General features: G+C 39.1%; 1 protein-coding gene across 2 annotated transcripts; it reads right to left on the bottom strand.

Moving 5' to 3' along the window:
- Positions 1 to 1,060: 1,060 nt before the first annotated feature.
- eno4 (enolase 4) lies at positions 1,061 to 19,690 on the bottom strand. 2 transcript variants are annotated; one of them, XM_076743552.1, is made up of 13 exons: positions 19,473 to 19,690; positions 16,226 to 16,354; positions 14,311 to 14,495; positions 12,118 to 12,257; positions 8,530 to 8,699; positions 8,315 to 8,443; positions 7,994 to 8,062; positions 7,296 to 7,460; positions 7,010 to 7,135; positions 4,573 to 4,747; positions 2,965 to 3,026; positions 1,964 to 2,081; positions 1,061 to 1,413 (listed from the first exon to the last, which is right to left on the bottom strand). In XM_076743552.1, the coding sequence occupies exons 1-13, from the start codon at positions 19,638 to 19,640 to the stop codon at positions 1,283 to 1,285; spliced, it is 1,767 nt and encodes a 588-aa protein (XP_076599667.1). In that variant the 5' UTR covers positions 19,641 to 19,690; the 3' UTR covers positions 1,061 to 1,282. The 2 variants fall into 2 exon arrangements, with proteins under 2 accessions (XP_076599667.1, XP_076599665.1); XM_076743550.1 differs by having other exon boundaries at positions 7,296 to 7,451; positions 19,473 to 19,689.
- Positions 19,691 to 20,193: the final 503 nt, after the last annotated feature.

Here is a 20,193-nt window from a genome sequence, read left to right as displayed (position 1 = left end):
TGTGATCACGGACTACCATTTCAGGCAAGGACAACTGATGGTTAGGTATCAAGCAAGAAGAGGGGTGTGGACAGGTGGAAGGGTCTTTTTTCTCATCAGAGAGCTTTTGAATATCCTACATAAGGTCAGTGATCATTTTGTTTGCATCTGTGAGTAGCATGCCATCCTCACAGGGCATAATTGTTTGGTTAGCTAGCCACCAGGCTAACGACAAGCCTTGGCAAAGCCCATAAATGAACAAAGTGTAACTAAAACAAGTAGAGATGTCTCGAAGTCCAACGGAGTCATGCTAAAATGATAAAAGACTTGTAAAACCCATATGAGCAATTGCGATCAGTGGATTAAAATGTTAGAAATAAACTTTAGAAGTGTCTGACAATGCTAAAAGCAAGCCATGGCAGCCATCTTCCCACTATGCAATTGGTGAAAATTGACATCTATGTGACTAGAAAGCAAAGAGGGCAGTATGATGATGATCATACTGCCCTACTATCTTTTATCCTTTTTGATAAAAGCATTTGAGCTTCCCTCCCTGAGCGTGACATCAGAGAATGGCCGCCGTGTGAAGCACCAAGTAACTTCTTTGGTTATGGAACATAGTCAACGTTCAGGTCTACTTGAGAGAGAAATGAGGAATTGGGAAACACCTAATACTCAGCTGAGAAATGGTGTAACTTAATCACTCACTCAGTCAGGGACAGACTTGTGCATTTATATGGCTTGTCACTGCTGTGCTTAGGTCCAGACACAAATATACAAGTGGGTGAATGTATTCTGTGTTTTCCAACCTTGGCAATTTCAATGTTAAGAACTTAATACTTGTCTTTTCTGGCAAAAAAAAAAAGTACGGTAAGTAAGTACAGTAATATAAACATTATTAATTTAAAACATGATTTAAATAGCAGTGATCACATGGAATAATGACCTCCACCACTGGATCTCGTCTGTTGCCATCATGGTGAATACTGGATGCTCATGAGTGCTGCTATGTTTGGAGATGATCAGCTGTGACCTGAAAGCTGAGCTTGTGTAAGGAACACTGTACAGCACCTGATAATATGAGGGTTTTCAAAACTGTTTTATTCAAGGTCATGTTTACCCACTTAACATCTCTCTCAATAGGTTCATATTGGTTTTTAAACCAGTTTTTTTTTTTTTTAAACAAGACTGTAACATTAGTTTAATTCACCTTGTTTAGAATCAGCTCTGAGTAAGTGATAACAGCAGAACTAAATTATTAAAGTCAGATATAATGTGGAAGCTCTGACACAGCCCTGAAGACTTATATTTTCTTGATGGAAACAGAAGCTGTGACCTGTGAGCAGGCTGTGTCAGACAGAGTACTCTCTGCAGTAGTGGACTGCTCCTGTGGTTTTTCACTGAACAGTGGAGGGGGGTGCTTCTCCTTGGAGACTGTGGATGAGAGAAAATAATGAAATAAAGTGAATGGACAAAAGCTGGTTCATAGATGCCTCAAACAACTGGACTGGAATGACGTTTCTGCTGCTGCAGCTGAAGCACACTGAGCCTTTCTCTCCACCTCCGCACACTCTAGGCTTCAGCATCGAGTATCAACACAAACATTAAACACCAATAAGCATGTTAAATAAACTTTTTATGATGGGAAATGATAACACATAGACACACTCATCTCTCATTAGCCCTCCAGTGTCCCTGCCTGCTTTTTGGAAATGATGGATGGGAAAGTAGTTGTCCCTGTGTGTAATTAGGAGGCCAATTAACAGATCCAAGGGAGGGGTTTTCATTCTTCCACTCACACACACAAATACACATTTGTATGATTCCTCACACACAGTTTCCTTTCACATCCAACACAGAGAGAGGGAGAGATGTGTTCTCAAGCCCAGGCATTACTACCCCTCTCTCCGTGGCTTTGTCTGGTCTCCTCTTTCTCTGTCTGGCTAAAGAAAAAAAAGACAAGGGAGGAGTATAAAAAACCTACCCAGGATTCCCTGTTGGGCCAGTTCTTCCTCTATAGAAATCAGCCGGTTGTATTTAGTCATCCTCTCAGCACCGCGCAGACCTCCCAGTTTGATATAGTCCAGGCCCAGACCCACAGCCTGAAGGAGGAGAAGAAGAGCAGCACACTGTGACTCAGAAACTGGTGCTCAGGAAAGATATGTGATGCCACCAAGGGGAGGGAGACAGAAACCAGGACTTTGTCTCTGGGGTTACACTGATGAGTTTGCTCTGCAGATAGGAGGTTGGGAGTTGGGTCCAATCACAGTTGAGAATGCTGACCTTGGGGTGGAGGGGATAGGGGTGTGATAGAGAATTATGTGGAAATGAAGGCAGCTAAATGTTTAAGTTGGATTACAAAGTTCCTCACACATTGGACTTCATGTTATTATAGGTATTTACATTGCTGGTGACTTGGGCTGCATCTAATGGTTACTTTCATTCACAATGTATCTCTATATTATTTTCTCAATGATATGTTTGCTACATAAACGGTCAGTTAATAGAGAAAAATCACCACCACAACTTCCCAGAGACCAAGCGGACATATTCATATTGCTTGATAATCAGTATCCAGTAGATATTCAGTTCACTATCATAGAAGACTAAGAAAAGGGTCCAATATTCACTCTGAGGAGCTGGGATCAATGTCTTTTTGGTATTTCGGCTTAAAACAATGAATTAGTGGGGCTGGTGTTGTTGAACGTGATGTTTTCAACAATTTCATTCTTCAGAAACTCATTCAATGTCTTGTTGCCATTTGGCGAAGTTGTGGGGAAAGAACACAATCATGGTTAAATGTGTCATGCTATCACTACAACACCTGCTGCTGGACCTGAGAAACAGTAGATTGTGACTCTCAGAGCACATAACACATCATCACTGCAGATGGCTGCTGCTGACTGTTAAACCAAAAGAAAGTGCTGAAGAGATACAGAACTGCTCTGATCAGAAAAATGTCATGAGGCTGGAAATAAGACTTACTATGTCGGACAGAGAGTCATCACTGCAGGGCTCATTGCATGTTGTTCCCATTAACACTGAACCTGGCAGGTCAACAGGTGAAGACACACACAAAGACACGTCATTTGTATTGATAGCAATCAACCATAGAAGCAGCATTTCACAGATGAAAAACCATTGGGACAAACTGATAAAGTCTTAGTTCAGGTCATGAAGTCACAGTTCAACATGTATCAGCTGTTTGATTCACGTTTCACCATCAGATGTTTGGCTGCCAGGTGACAAGAAATGTGCAGTCATATTCATGCTGGTGTACAGCACAGCCGTTCTAACATGACACTTCTTACTGTTTCACTCTGCTGATACCACCATGCAGTGCTGTTTGCAGCTGCAGCTGGTATTTGCAGGTATTTTTGCTTTAACTAAGATTTATTGTTAATTTATGGTGGATTTGTCCTCCTACCAGAATCCTTGTTGCTGCTCTGATCCTTTGAGAGCTCCCTCAAACAGCAGATCCCTTTCCACCAAATCTACTTGTACAACTCTTTGCTATAAATGCTCAATTCCTTGACATGTCTCTGTCCTGTGTCGAGTAGAAGACAAACACCCCAACGTGAACAAAGTCACCCATGCTCCTGCTTGTGAGGTTGGCTGGGTCATTAGTGAGTAATGGGACAGAAGTATTAAGTATTAAACAATATTGGAGTGACATTATGACTGTTTGGAATGTACAGCTGGACAATGGAGAACTTGATTTCTGTGTTTACTCGTTCACAAGGCTGTGTTAGGAAATTGAATTTGCAGCTGGGCGGAAGGCCAAAATGATATTATCATTCTTACAAGCCTCATACGCTGAGAAATCTGTTACTTTCATGCAGTTATTACCAGTGAGTCTACTGAGTTAGATTCATCTTCTGTCAACCACAAGTGCTTCTAGAATATATGAAGGCCTTCCCTTTCAGCGGGTTCTACCTACAGTAAATGCAGCTCATGTTAACGTGGCTTAAACATCTGTTTTTCAATCAGGACACTCTCATCAAGGTTTTAAAACTATTGCACCATTTGCGGCAATAACATTCATTGGAGTGTCTCTCCAAGCAAACCCATACAAGCATAAACCAGACGTCTCTCTGACCTCACGATCCACGCTGCCACAACAGAGACAGCATGTGTATTAAATTTAAATATGTGCAAATTGCAAAAGTTTTATTTTGAATACAGGAGGAGGATGGGGAGGTGCAGGGAGTGAAAGTACTGAGGAGCAGCGGTTGAAGCAAAAGGATAAAGTGATCTATACAGAAAGAGTGAACACTAACTTTAACTATGGACTGCCCGGTTGGTCACAAATATTGAAGTGTAGAGTATGGAAAATACTTCTCAAAAGATTGTAAAGGGACTTTCATGCTTGATTGAACTATCTGCTCCTTTCCAGCATATTTCATGAACTGCACTGATTGACTTTCTAAATAGAGTCAGAAAGTCAAACAATTCTGTGTCTATGTTGTATTTGTCCTCCAGTTGAGTTGAATGGTATTTTACCAATTAACAACGGAGTGGAGGAATGGTGCTGCCATCTTTCTTACACAGCAGTGATTGTGTTTCTCTACCACACCTGAGTGAATCTGCTACCTTGGTGCTCTGATGTGATGCGGATCATATCGCTGACCGTTGTCTCATGGATATGTTTTAAGATGTGACCTCTGACTCCTCGAAGGGGTGGAACCCTTGACTTGTAGGTGATGTCAGAAAGCAGCGAACATGAGTGTCCAATCACATTCCTCAGCTTCTCCCACTGGTCTATGTCCTTACAGAGCACAAGCACCCATACACAAGAACAAGGATACACATTTGAGTGAAGAACATAGTCAACTTCACAAACACATAAACAAGTGTCTGTCTCGGGCATGTGTGTATGTAAGCTCAGAGTGCCATGGTTTGGGGGTTTTTAGATTAGTTATTTCCTGTTTTATGTTGACATAGTTTCTCCTCATGTGTCATGTTTTGTGTTACTCTTGTCTTTATGTCTTTTCCCACCTGCTTCCAGTATCACCTGTGTTTCATTAATTAGCCTCTTGTGTATTTAGTCCACGTGTTTTCTCTTTTTCAGGCATCAGGTCATCTGTGTTCATGATTAGAGTTCCTTGTCAGCCTTCCTGCCTGTTTTCTTCTTTCAGTCTGTTAATAGTTTAGTAACCTGCACTTCTCCTGTGTTTTTATGGAGCACTCTTCCACCTGCTCCCGTAGTTTTTGTTACTGCCTGTTTTGTGTTTTTGGAATCATCTTGTGTGTTATTAAAGGCTCACTTTTTGTGTCTACCTGCAGACCAGAGTGTCGTGTATTTGGATCCTGTTATATTACCAACACTTCACGCAGGCCTATAGAACGAAGCAGGGTTTTGGGTTAGTGTGGTAAATTCAGATTTAATCCTTGATTTTCAGGGTTAAAATGGTGGTTCGGGGGTGTACCGGGGTACATCACAATGTAACTGCATAGCTAGCCTGCTCCAGAGCAAGTTATATTCAAGATAATACGTCAATGTGTATTAAAGCGTTGCCTACTGATCAGCCAATTCTCTTGGTAAATGGCATCACCATTGGTACAAGATCCCATGGAGCGAGGATAGTGAGAGTGTTGAGAGAATAGCAAAATTTGGCTTCCCCAATGATTATTTATAGAAGAGACATTGTTTTTGTATGACCGGTATCATCCTATGACTGAGACTCATTGATTTCCTCCTAAGTCTGTCTGATACAGCCTGGGTTGCAGCTGATAGAATAAGGCTACAATTGTAATACATGCCATAAGGATACATGTAAATAATACAATTCAATGGAATACACAAATGTAATTATGGTCAGATCTACTTATGCCCTAATGATGGCACAGTGATATTAGTGATAAGCCTATTCAATTACACATTCACACAGTCAGCAATTTTTTTATTTTTATTTTTTTATTTTTTTATGCAAGCTGTCCATCCTGCATTTGGAAGCTGCAACAGTGTTTTTAGCACAGATTGCGTTTTACTTCTTCGTGTTTGTCTAATATTCCATATGCTTGTTGTAAAATACGCTGTTCTGCTGCAAGCACACTTGTTCATGTTTGCAACTGGCAATATTCTGCAACTTAGATTGGGAAAACCTTTCTGAGTTGATAACCATCATGTGACTGCTTAATGATGGTGATTATTAGGCTTAGACAAAACAGATAAAGAAAGCATTTCCTGGATATGCTGAACTTGCTTTGTAGTACAGGCCCAAGGTCCCTTTAATTATGTTGTGTTAGGTTGAACTTTTGGTTTCTTTCATTGCTTGGTTGACCCTACTTTAATTTTTGGAGCTTATTTTTCTAGTTTCTTATATTAGGATTTATTTACTTTTATCATTTCCTAACATCATGTCTACCTTTTTCTTTTTGCCTTTTTGGCTTGGTCCCTGACAGCTCCATGACAGACGATTGGCAAGTCTACATGTGCAACTATGGCCATGGATGCCCTGAAACAAAGTTGTCACATGTCAACCTGTCAGAAGGTTAGCTCAATGTTAACTTCTGGTTGAAAGTTTTCAGGTTTCACCTGTCAATCATAGGGTTCAACAAGTACTACAACATTTTGGGAAGAAATATGCCATTCTTTGACCACAATTAAATATTCTACATTTACTACTGTTAGGGTTGATAATTTGTCAATCCCAATATTTTTTTTAAAGAGTAAAACTACTTATATACAACTCAATTTTAAAGATTTACATCCTCAGTGGGAGCCAAAGGGCCGGGGCTGAGAGCCCCAGTATACAAGAGTATGTAAGTCAGAAAGTACTGAGAGACAGACAAAGACATTGTTGGTTTTGTTCTTTTCATGGGATTTGTTAAAAAGAAAAACATAAAATGACACAACCTTTAACTTTAACTTAAAAGCCATCACATAACAACAGAAGAAACACAAGATGAAACACGTACAATGTATAAACAATATTGTTCATACCATATAAACAAAGTTGTCTATATATACATGAACATCGACATGTTGGCAAAAGAATAGTATGGTAATGGCATGTTTTGAACTTACCTCTCTCCTAAAGGGATCGATTAAGGCCACCACTGCTGGGTATTTGCTGATGAGGGTATGATAAATATCCACTAATTCATCTGGAGACTTCAAAACTCCTGTTGCAATTTCATACTTTCCTTTAGACTGAGAACAAGAAAAATGAAATTCTCTTCACTTCCTGTTGTTTCTTTCAGCTGTGCCTATACTGTATTTGAATGTAAACTGACCTCTATGGCCATATGTATATATATTTGATTTAAATGACCACACCTTGGCTCACATAAAGCCAGTGACTACAACTTACATAGTCCATGAGCTCAGGGGCAGCACAGGTTACTGCTAAATGGATCTCTTTTCCCAGTGCCAGTCCAATGTTAGTGCAGGCTTCTGTGATCAGATCCAGAGGTTGCTCAGGTCGCTCGAAGTTCACAGCAGGCGCTCCACTGTCACACAGTACTGCCTGAGTGGCCTCAGAGCAAAGACACAACATCTATGTATTGTGCTTTTACACATCGAACTGTAAGAAATGCATTTGCCTACAATATTCTTTACACCCCTCCTCTTTGGATGTGTCTGTTGAAAGGTATTGTACAACAATACATGTGTATTTATTAATATAGGTTTGAATAAGATGGTTGTCAATGCAAGATTATTTGAGGATGAGTGTGTTCCACTCAGTCTCTATGAATATAAGTGCTAGGGGTCATTGAACAATGCAGGACATAACACATACAAATGCTGTTCTAAGGAAAATGTAAATAGAAGTACTGAATGCTTTAATAAGCATTTCAACATACCCCCCAACCTGCATACCTCAGTTAATTTGAAGCTGAAGCCATGAAAATCAAATAGAAATCACCTTTTTTGTGTATATCTTTTAGGAAAACTCAGTAACAGAAAAAGCTTCGAATCCTGCCTCCACCTTTTACATTCTGTGCTCTCATAAAGCCTTTGTGAACTCAGTTCCTATTCTTACAGTGAATAAATTGCAGTGTCCCTCACCCCAGTTTTTGTTGAAGTGTTTATTATTCTCATCATCTCCTTCTGTAACTCAAGGGTCATTCTGATGATCTGTTGAAGAAGTTCACAGTTCAGCATGTTTAATAGATGCTATAGTGAAAACTGAATATAGAAAAACTGAGGTGCCATACCAATAATATACCACATAGTAGCAACAAAGGAAGCAAAGGAACTTCCACAATGAACACTAACTTTATAGAATGAATAAGTCTATACCAACAGCCAGCTCTTAGAAGAAGTGGACCAAAGGCAGACAGAACATGTAGCAGCTACACAGAAATGTGACTGAAGAGTGGCGAGTACTTCTTTGACTCGTTGTCCCGCTTTGGGGATCAGGATGACTTCCTCCAGTAAACCCAGTTTTCCAGGAGAATTCTTTCCACAGCTCAACAAAGTTACCAAGGAGACAGGGATGTGAAACTGTGTCGGAGCCTGAGCAAAAATATTTAAAACATCATGACATGTTAGTCCCCCTGGAGTTATTGTGTGTATATGTGTTTGTGCTTGTGCAGTCTAACCTTTCTGTTCTTCAGAGCTGCTATGTATTTGTAGAGAGGGATACCCTGTATTTGAGCTCCAGCTTTGGCCACAGCCAGAGACACTGAGCCGATGGCCAAGCTCCCAGGCAGAACTGGTTCGAGTGGCTCTGCTGGAGGAAATTGCTTCTCCGCAGTGTTGCTCTTTTTGCCTGTGATACAAGCCAAAAAAAGAGTTAAAAGCTATGAATATATTCATATATTCATGTGACCAAAGGAGTTTGGATACACATTTGGGCTTTCACATGATGGCCTTTTACAGAGCAACTTAAAATGAGCAATAGAAAATAAGACAAGAGAAGATTTACTGATATCATGCAGGGAAACACAAGTGTCACAGCAGCAAAGCAAAGTATAGAACTGATGTATAGCATAAATCCATCCATACATCAGCTATACCTGCTTTTTCTTTAGGGGGTCGTAGGGGGGCTGGAGTTGACCCCAGCTGTCACTGAGTGAGAGGTGGGTCACACCCGGGAGAAGGGTCTCTTTGTATAAACATGGCTGACACACAGAGACAGATAACCATTCATACTCACAGCCAATGTATAGTCGCCAGCTAACCTAACCTGCATTTTTTTGGACTGTGGGGGGAAACCAGAGAAAACTCATGCCGGTTGTTGGTAGATCATGCAAACTCCACACAAGAAGAACCAGCCAGCTGGTTGATTAGAGGCCAGAGCCTTTTTGTTTTGAGGCAACAGTTACAATCACTGCACATTGTATATTGCACTTTAGAGTAGCAGATTGTATATTGTATGAAAGGTAAGTAACCTTTAAAAACCTTTAAAAACTACTAGACAGAGAGACAGAGAGAGACAGGCAGACAGACAGACAGACAGACACAAAAAGATATAAAGAACAAACTGAAAATAAATCTGCATGTATTGATACAATTTTGGGAGTCTATTTGTATACAAGGGCCTTGATTTTATAAAGGCTGTGCATGAAATGTCAGAAACACTGTTCTCTGTGCATAATGAGTGGAATACTGCCAAATAATGAGTGGAAAGTTGTCTTAGAATGAAAGGAAAGCTGCCTAATAACAGTGGTCCAAAAACGAAGACTCCTTGTGCCTGTCATGGTCATGCACATCGAAATTATATCTCACTCTCAAGTTTTGATGCCATATAATTAATTTGTTGGCAGGGTCATGAAAATCAAAAGACTCACTAACTCTCCATTAACACTTTCTAACACCTTAGTTGGTTTAACATATTAAAGCATAAGCATAGTGTTGTTATTATTTTTATTTTTATCAAGAAAATCCATGAAGGGATCAAAGCCAAAAGTAAGTGAATTATTGTCTGTGAAGCCTAAAAGAGCCACATGGAGTTTGTTCCTCTGTGTCAGTGTTTACACCGCTGTGCTACTTTGACCAGCTGAAAGGAACTACAGCAGCCTGTTTTATCAAGAGCAGGTAATGGAATAAGCCACCCATGGTGTGGCACTTTTATGTGTTAATAATAGTTCAACAATGGAGCTTTCCAGGAATAAGATATATCAGGCTTTGAACATGCAGACAGTACGTGTTTGCTGGACACACACATACTGTTGTTTTTAGTTTTTTTGTGGGATTCATAGAAATAGACTGAACAAGCATTTTTATCTCAAATGCAATTTATTTGCTGTAACATTAATCCACTGACTCCAGCTTCCACCATAAAAGTTCTTTCTAATAGGAGTTTTTTTGTCATCTGATCCACAACCTTGATTTCAAACAAGTGATATTGTGTTTAACATAAATTAAACAGAATGTGACACTTTGCTAATCCCTTTTGACATATACTCAACTGAAAACATTCCACAGGTTCATAGGTAACAGGTGATAGTGTTATGATTGGGTATGAAAGGGTTTCACAAGCAAGGATGGAATGCAGTTCACCACTTTGTGAACACATGACTGTATAAAGGATATTACTACATGGGCTCAGGATCATTTTGTAAAACCACTGTCGGTAAACACTTCATTTGGAAGTTATTGCATTCTGTTTTTACTTACGTTTTATACAGTGTCCCAACTATTTTAGACTCAGGGTTGTAGATCAGGTGACAAAAGAAAGAGCTCCGGAAGCCAGAGTCAGTGGATTAATGTTTGAGCAAATAATTTGTATTTGACATTATGTGCTTGCTCATTCTATTCATATGCTTAGGTCCATCTTATTTACAGTAATTTCTATGTGAATGAGAACAAAACTGGCAGAAGTTCTAAGATGAAGCGTCTGAGGCATGACGTGCAGATTTCTCTTGCAAACTGGTCTTAGTGATGATATCAATGAAAGTAGGGGTAGAGAAAAAACAAACAATGGTTTAACCTAGAAATCAGAGAGGACAATTTATTCATCATTTCATCTCAAGATCTCAGTATTGAAAACAAACACTTTTAGTAGAGGCACATTGATAATGCGCAATTTACATTGCAGCAATTTTGTGGTTGCTCACATTCAATACTGAAACTTAAAAAATTGTCTCCATTAGTCACTTAGAGATAAAAAAGACAGGAAAACGGGGTTCATAATCAGATAATTAGTGATTGGAATTGCTCCCATTTGTCTGGGACATTGAAATCTTCCAGGACATGTGGACTTGCACCGACTGGAAACTCGATATGTAGGTCAAGCTGAAACGAGCATATACTTCAACAACAGGGTACAGGACATTATTTTATTTGATTTTTTTTGTAAGGTGTGAGGATGTAAATCTTTTAAAAGAAGTTTCTGTTGTAATAATATACAAGTAGTATGTCTTTTGATGTACTGGTTTGCCCTCTTGCAGACATAATGCGTAAAAATATATATTTGAGTGGTTTGAACGTATGTGTTTTTTTAGAGGGAATACTCCACTTGCCTAGTGTTTCTAAACTAGTTTGTGGGGATGTGCTAACAGTGATGAAAAAGACCAATCTCAAGAGTTATAACAGTTTCAAACATGCTAAACTGGATGAGCTGCAAGGACAAATGCTCTTCTGAGGAGTTTGGATGCAAGCAGCTTTCACAAGACCACATTCTGACAGAGACAGGGTTATGCAGGGACGTTTTGTGGTAATGGGTGAGAAGCTGAAACTTCATTCCACTTCATTCCACTCTGTTCCACTCGAGACTGACTGACCCAAACTTTGAAAACCAGCTGCGAGTTGCATCGTCAGATGCCTCACCAATGAGAAGCCGTGCAGTCAACACAGAGGTTAGAGTGATATCTGTATTCAATAATTTTGTATATGCCAAAGCCACCCTGATACAATTGCTGGCCCACCTCCCAAGTGACCAAATACATAATAAGCCTCTTATTAGGCACTGCCCAATCACCAGGTTGGTTGGTATGACAGAGAGCTCATGTTGTATGACACCAAACATTATGTTGTAACTGACTTCTGATGTGTTTAAGCATCATGAAAAAAACATCTATATAATTCATTTTTCTCTACTGGAGAGCTCCAGGGTCACTTTGTGGGAAAGACACACAACCTTGTTCAGTATTTGGCTGCTGGTGCAGATTTTAGAATTGGATAACTTATGATATTGATATCAAACATTAAGCAGTATACTCTGACATGACTTGTCACTATCCTACCTTTATCAACACTCTTCTTGTCTTTGGTCTGTGCAGGTGGTGGAGAAGGAATGACCACCTCAGACTCGCGGGGTGAATGACTCTCCTCTTTCTTGTTACAGTTGTCTTTCTCCTCCAGGTAGCGGGCCATGAAGAAACTGCTGCACAATTACAGAACAGAACATTTTGGGTTGCGAAAACAACAAGCTCTAACAAAGGCTGTTCAGTAACGATGGTCTTCATGGGGCGAAATTAAATAAAACAACAAATTAATGTGTTATGTGTGTAGGTACTAGGGCTGTCAAAATGGGCCAAAAAGGACATTTCAATATTTCTTCTAAAAAAAAAATCACAAGACTACTACTTGTATACTATTATAACAAAAACTTCTTTTCAAAGCTCTACATACCTCTACATTAGAAAATCATACCTTATACCATGCTGTTGAATTATTGGCTTGTTTCAGCTTGACCTATATATCATTTTTAATCAGTGAAAGTGACGCTCTCAACAAATCCACCAGACTCCATTCACAAAAACAGTAATTTTATCATTGTAAAACACTTCATTCAAAAGAGAAATAATAAATAAAACCTTCTTGGTTCATCTTTTCACTATTTCAACAATCATCACTAACTCTGGATTGGTTGAAATACATTTTCATAATAAATTATTTTCACTGGACATTAGAACTGGAGTGATAAACATGTCGGACTTAAACCGGGTTTAAAAAAAAAAAGTTAATTATTGGACAAAAGGAACTCTGGATTTGTGACTCCTGTCTGTCATTCAGTGCATGACTGCAGCACTGTTTTTTTTTTATTTCATAATTTAATTTAATTTTAATTTTCACACTGTTTTATCTTTTATTTATTTATTTCAATTTGAATATAAATTTGAATATCGAATATTTGTTGACAGCCTTAATAGGTACTGAGCTCCAAAGTACTTGTGACACTTCACACATCATCTGGAACACAGGTGATCTCCACTGATGGTTGATGACCTCACTTCATGTACTGACATCTGCAGTGAGCAGTGAGGTTGTTACTCTCTATAGAGCCAGTGTTTGGTTTGTCCATTCTCAGCTGCTGTAGAAACATGGCAGTGCAACTTGGAGGGGACCCGTTCCCCCTGTAGATAAAGGGGTAATTCTAAGGTAATGAATACACAACAATTCTTATTTTGAGGTGAGGATAAACTAATTAAAACACAGCTTTGAATAAAAAGAAAGAATTAAAATATCCATTTCTATGCAGATGACAGAGTATTGTCTGCATGTATGTGGAATGTTCTTCAGGGGTTCTTCAGGGTTCTTCAACGTCAAACTTGTGTTTTACTCTCAGGAATTATTATTATTATCATTATTATTATTGTTAGTGTTGTTGTTGTTGTTGTTGTTATTGATGCATAGTAACTCACTGAACCCTTCATGTGGGTCATGAGACATAATGCAAAAGTAACCAATGAGAGGAGCTCAGTGCATCATGATGATAGGATGATGATAGGCTGTGACAATAGGCAAACAAGGGCAAAGCATTATTCTCTGCATGACCCCACTCCAGGAGGTCAGCACACAGCAAACTAAATGTGTCTTCATTGAATCCTAATGCACAAAATGACACTACTTATTAATTTATGCTTGTTTGTTTTTTCACCTTGTAATTTGTCATTTAGAGGACTGAAATCCAGATTAATGTGCACAACTATCTAGTTGTGCTTCATGACTTCCAACATATCTAGTGTACATCTATAAACCAATGGCAAAGTATTTTAAATGATATTCTTAGAGATGTGATACTGGGCCGTTTCATCCTGGAGTCCTGGAACCAGGAACGTACTCTCCCAGCATGTGTTTTGAATGTACTGTAATGCTTAATCAGTAAGTGGCCCAATGAACAGATCCATGAAATTTGACCATTTTAAGTATTTGGTATCTTCCAATTTATTGTCAGGGTGTAAAAGCTTCTCCAGCAGCATTTACAACAAAAGATACCAAAATGTTCCACTTAAATTACTTCGGACCAGTAACTTTGAAAGAAAGTGTAGACAATATGAAATGTACAGTAATTATTATTACTAAAAGAAAAAGCTCAAATTGATCTGTGGAGTATGATGAGCATGAGCATCAAAGGTGTCAGAGCTTTTTTAATTTCAACACCCCCTCCAGAGATGAAACCCTCCATATTGACTTGAAAAACATTTGAATACTACCTGAGTAAATGGTCGACTTCTGATTGGTCACAGGGGTTTTGGACCTTCAGCATGTTGTTCAGAGGTTCATTGATCCACTGGACAGCAGTCATCACATGGACAGCCCTCTCCTGACTCTTTGCTTTCAAGTCCAGTAAAGTTTCCTTCGGCCCAAAGTGGCTGGAGATGGCAGCTGAGGACATACTCTGAAAACCAAGAGAGGGGAAAAAGTTAAGATAAGTAAGATAAGCCTTTATTAATCCCACAGAGAGGAAATGTGTAGTGTTACAACAGCAAAGGGGATAGTGCAATAGTAAGAAGCCTAAAAACAAACTATTTACTGCAAAATTGTCACTTGTTATGAATGACATGGTTGGCGGGCAGCAGGCCCCCCAGCTTTCAACATCCTTCCAACCTCACACGAATAGTGTACATGCATGTTTGTGCTGAAGCACATTAGAATTAGTATTTTTTTCCCATGCACAGCCAGCCAGACCTGGTCTCAGGTCGTGATAAGCTGAATCATTTCTGCTGCTGCGCTCTTGACACAGTAACCTCCACCTGGCCTACAGCAGTGTGGTTGGACAAAGGAGGAAATTAGTTAATATTTGCTATTTCCACATCATCTCTCCTTATCCACAACATCTTTCCCTCTCCACCCCCTTCTTCTCACAGACCACTCGCACTGCTTCTTCCTGTCATTACACATAATCGTTAATGATGAAGACAATGGGCCCCTCCATAATCCTAGAGCACAGCTGTGTCCAGTTTACTTGATGAAAAAACAAAAACTTGATTCTTTGTTTGAAAAGAAATGATTAAAGCAGCACCCCTGACGTGTTTGGTTTGTACCGGATTGACTGCCTTTGGATCCTGCGTGTAATGTCTCTTTTAGAGAATGAAATTCAAGGAAACAATATTCTTTCTTCAGATAATTTGCTCAAACAGGCAATAAATTAGGGAGGATGGGGCACATGATAATTGTTATGTCACTGCTTGTCTTTGTGGTGCATGACAGGAAATTTTGGGAGGTGAGCAGGCATGCTAGAAGGGACCTAGGTTGCATGCCAACTACATGATTAACATTATGATTTTGACTAGTTGCCATTAAGACAACTGAACCGATAAGATTCTTACATAAAACTCCATCTTCAAAAACACCATATCACTGATATGCTGCTCAGGAACAGATGAAGGGGGAAATCAGACAAATTCTTTATCTTTGTTTAGATAAATGTCACTTAAAATGACTTTATTTTAGAATAGATTTTTCTGAAATTAGTTAATATTACTGTGCTTTTATTTTATCTTTTAATTCTATTGATCAAATCTCATTTATTTATATTTAACACATTATGAAATGCATTTTCTGTATAAAAACATTATTTTAATTATTATTATTATTTGTCTTTGGTACAAAGGAACTGGTCTCCTCTTGCTGACAATGACTACTTAATTATAGCACTAACTAGTACTATTGAGGAATAGAGTTGACACATGCTCGTTCATAGGCCCTAGGTGTGTGCCATCAGTAACCTCACCGTGACCTCGGTTCATGGTGTCACATCTCATTTTTCTGGCTTTTGTGATACTGTAAAAACTGAAATGGCAAGGGCCAAGGGTCATGGTGTGACTGCTACCTTCCTCTAGCCTGCAGCTGCCTCTTCACATCAGAGCCTACTGCATGTTGGAGGAGGCCCCTAACTGTCATGTCAAACCATCAGCACATCACTAATGAATCACATCTCCTTTGTTAAACCTTTATTTGTTCAATCTTTACGCTTAATGCATACACTGAACTGAATATCCATGATTGTCAGCCACAGTCCAAGCATTTTCGAAAACAGTGAATTTCAACAGCTGTATTGGACTCGTTCTGAATTTTACAAGGAAAGGTTTGCAGCCAAAAAGAAAAAATGTGACTCATGAATTTTACCTTTTCTTCGTTGCAGATGATGCAGAAGACTTCTGTTTCAATGGATAGCTGTCCTGCTGCATCATAAACCTCCCTTCCCTTCAGTCTACTGATCCTTGGTGGTGCAGAGAGATTTGTAAAGTAATTTGCCTAAAATGACAGACAATGGTAAAAAAAAAAAAAAAAAAAAAAAAAAAAAAAAAAAAAGGGGGAAATTTTCTCCTGAACTTTAGAACTTTGAAATTATTTGACATTATCTGATTCAATCAGCCTTTGAGCCAGAGTGTCATCATTAAAGGCTAATTTCAGAACTTGCCCTTGATTAGCAAGCACCTAATGATAGCAATTTGCAGAGAAATTTAGAAACATCACATGGAGATGTTTTTAAAACTGCTACACAGATAAACATTTACCTTATGAATATACACATATACTAAAATAATAAAGCAATTATTATATATAGCTCAAATACTTTTCAGTGTTACATTCAGGGACAACGTACAAAAAGTATGTTTAACTCCTCATTCACCAAAGATGTCCATACACACACACACACACACACACACACACACACACACACACAGAGTATTAACTCTGTTTTTCTCGATCTATTATTATTTTTCATGTGCAATATAACATCAACATCGAATTAAAACACAAAAAATATATCTAAAAATTGAGTCTGAAATTTATTGTGAAATTTACTATTACAATATTTTTCAGACATTCTGAATTTTTGAGAGTTACCACACCTAAATATACCCAAATTCTGTCACTATGCTTCCCTTAAATATTTCTTGCTCTTAGCCATTTAAGGTCCAGTGTGTAGGCTTTAGTGGCCTCTAGCAGAGAGGTTACAGACTACAGTCAGCTGAAATCCCCCCTCCACCCCTCCAGACCAAGGGTGTCAGAGATCTGTGGTTTCCTTCAAGTAATGTAAAAACGCTAAAGGCCCTCTGTAGAGCCAGTGTTTGGTTTGTCCGTTCTGGGCTACAGCAGAAACATGGCGAACTCTCTGTAGGAGGACACACTCCATCAGTCTATATTAAAAGCTCAGATTAAGTTAATGATGACACATTCCTTATTTCCAGGTGATTATACACTATTTACAACATAAATAAAAATATTATATCCCATTTTTGCCAATAGAGCCCCGTAAATCCTACACACTGAACCTTTAAAACCAACATTTGCACACAAAATGGACCTTGAGGTAAAATGAGTAAATGGTAAATGGCTGCATTTATATAGCACTTCTATCCAAAGCCCTTTACAATTTGCCTCTCATTCACATACACACACCCACTCACACACAGATGGCAGTGAGCTACCACACGAGGTGCTGGCCTGACCATTGGGAACAATTTGGGGTTCAGCGTCTTGCCCACTTGCACATGTACAGAGGAGGAGCTGGGGATCGCATCCCCCAACCCTATGATCATTGGAAGACCTATTCTACCTCCTAAGCCACAGCCATGAGTGTGAAATGAGTGTGGTGGTGTCAATTTTATTACACATGAAGCAACATGGAGATCTATGTTGGATTGTATCTATTATGTCTTCCAAAACCTGTTGAATGATTTTTTGTTTTGATCATAAATAAACTGAATAAATTCAAGATTAACCTCTGGTCCCCTCAATGCCTCAAAGCCTATTCATAAGAATGCATAAACTCACCTAAATGTTATAAGGTGAAAATAGAATCCTAGAAAATGGTCATAATTTTCACAACAATTTTCCCTGAAAAACACTAAACAGTGTTAAGTGGAAACATAGTTCCTGAAAAATTTTGTCCCATGTTAAGTATAAGAAAAAAGCCTTCCACGATTAAGTACTGAGGTTTCCATGACAACTACTCTGACACCCTGAAGCACAGTGAGCTTCCATCGAGGTGATCTGTGTTGCATTTGAAGCCAACAACCCCCAAAATGTTTGACAAAGTGAATGTCAATGTAAAATACTTAATTTCTCTTAAAATCCAAAAAATCCATCTACATTCATATGACCTGAAAAACAATTCCTGGCAAATTTTACTTCAAAGCTATTATGCTATACACACTGAGTGAGATGACTAGAGCTCAGTTATGTGATCTTCACCAGTATATGCTCTTTAGGTAATATGCGTGTAGGTTTTTAAGGAAAGACAAGAGACTGCTATCAGGAGGCATTCTTCATGTCACATCCATTGATGTCTATAGCATTCTGTAAGGCTACACACTGATTAGCAGTGTTAGCAGGATTTTTTAGAATTGTCCCACTTGTAAGGGCCACATTTAACATATCTGATATAAAGCTGTAAAAATAGACGGTCGGTAAGTTTACAGCTTACATTTACCTATTTTGTTTGTCTCTCTTTGTTGACGGGTTACACACAAATTTTGTGCCTTCATTTGCTCTGTTTTGATATTTCAGATAGAGACCAATTAAGAAGGGGAAATTTGAGTAAACATTTATTTATTTATTTATTTGTCGTAACTTCATTGCATTAATCTTCTTTCAGTGCTATTGGACTAAACTTTCTGTCAGGCTGACTTCTTCTCCACCAGGCCTTTTTCACAGCAGACATTTTGACATCTCACAGCAGGAAAACTGCAGGTGGAAGTAATAACATTAATAGAGGCCATATTCCATTCAGGTTTACTAGTTCCAAGGACACTTAATTGAACTGAGCCATCATCAGCATCATTAATACTCCTGTGTTTGTTCTGTTAGGACCACTCAACATGTCTGCTGTGAAAAAGGTCTATTGGACATGGCTTTTATGTTTCCATACTGTTCACTTCTGTCTTCTCTGCTTCACTTTCTCCCCATCATGTGCTCACTTCCTCCAAGGAAGCCTCTTTGTAATAGACTAGTGTGACAGGAGGAGAAAGGAAACTATTAGTGGATGGCGTAAGGAAGCTAATTAAGCCAAACCAGGTGGTGTAGTGCAGGTTGAGGTCGGCTGGAAAATATACTCTGTAACCATGATGGAAAAATAGAGAGAGCACTAATTTGAAGTAGGAGGCCAGGCTCTCGGGCTGATTTGTTTTATTTTATTTGGTGGCTCATGGGCATTTTAATAAGTAGGAACATTTTTGAAGTACTTGAAGGCAGCACTAGACAATACCGGAAGAGGAGGCAAATACCGTGTAGGCCTTCAGTGCGGTAGAGCAAAGGAGCCCGCTGACTAACCTCATCGAGTGTGAACAGTTGCTGTCGGTACAGTACACATTTAGCTAGCTTTAGCATAACTCGGACTCGTTACAGCAGGGAAACAAACTCCTACCAGATAACCGTAAACGTCTTCGGGCTTGTTGAAGAAAAGCTCATTCAGAGCTCTCTCCATCTCCTGGGGGACTTTTTTAATCCTGTAAAACTCCGCAGCTGCATTTTTAATGTCGTAAAAGTCCTGCTCCTCTTTAGAAAGACGGCTAATAAACCCTTGGTAAGACATTGTCCAGGTGTCATCACTCTCCCCGCAGTCTTTGTGTTGTCTGTTACCATGGAAACAACTCGTTCAAGTGACAGCGGGAGCCCAGGAAATCAGAGCGACGTCGTGCGTTACTCCCCCCCTTTGATTTATCCCGTGTATTTGCCATTTCATGAACAAAAAACTGAATATCCAGAACGAATGATGCCTTTGTCCGTCCCATTTATTTATTGACCATGATGGGTAAGTTGTGGAATGTTGGCTGCCATGTCATGTATGGGACGCAATGCTTCGTTAAGCACCGCAAAGTAGAAATTAATCATGAGAAATCTATAATTAGAATTGGTAACTGCTCCATATTAACAGCAAATTATAATTTGTGACAAACGTGGATGAGAAGATTGAAACCAGTGGCTGTCTGGAGAGGAGAAACACACAGTGTGTGAGGTGAGAAGATGTACTCATGAATGAAAACATTGTTAAAGCTTTGAGAGTGCATGATCTTTGGTCAGCAGTGATGTAAAGTAAATGGGATTTGAAGTGAGCATATTTAAACACTTAAAACCTCCATCAGAGG

The sequence above is a fragment of the Chaetodon auriga genome, chromosome 11 (genome assembly GCF_051107435.1).
Source record: "Chaetodon auriga isolate fChaAug3 chromosome 11, fChaAug3.hap1, whole genome shotgun sequence".
Classification (NCBI taxonomy): domain Eukaryota; kingdom Metazoa; phylum Chordata; class Actinopteri; order Chaetodontiformes; family Chaetodontidae; genus Chaetodon; species Chaetodon auriga.
This window is presented reverse-complemented; position numbering and strand designations above follow the sequence as displayed.

What these genes read in the sequence shown, in the direction of transcription:
- eno4 (XM_076743552.1), bottom strand. Translation starts at nt 19,640, where the DNA reads ATGTCTTACCAAGGGTTTATTAGCCGTCTTTCTAAAGAGGAGCAGGAC. An exon ending in AAGACGTTTACGGTTATCTG is followed by an intron (nt 16,355 to 19,472) that starts GTAGGAGTTTGT and finishes CTGTCATTTTAG; the next exon opens with GCAAATTACTTTACAAATCT. An exon ending in CCCCTGAGCTCATGGACTAT is followed by an intron (nt 7,136 to 7,295) that starts GTAAGTTGTAGT and finishes TCTTGTTCTCAG; the next exon opens with TCTAAAGGAAAGTATGAAAT.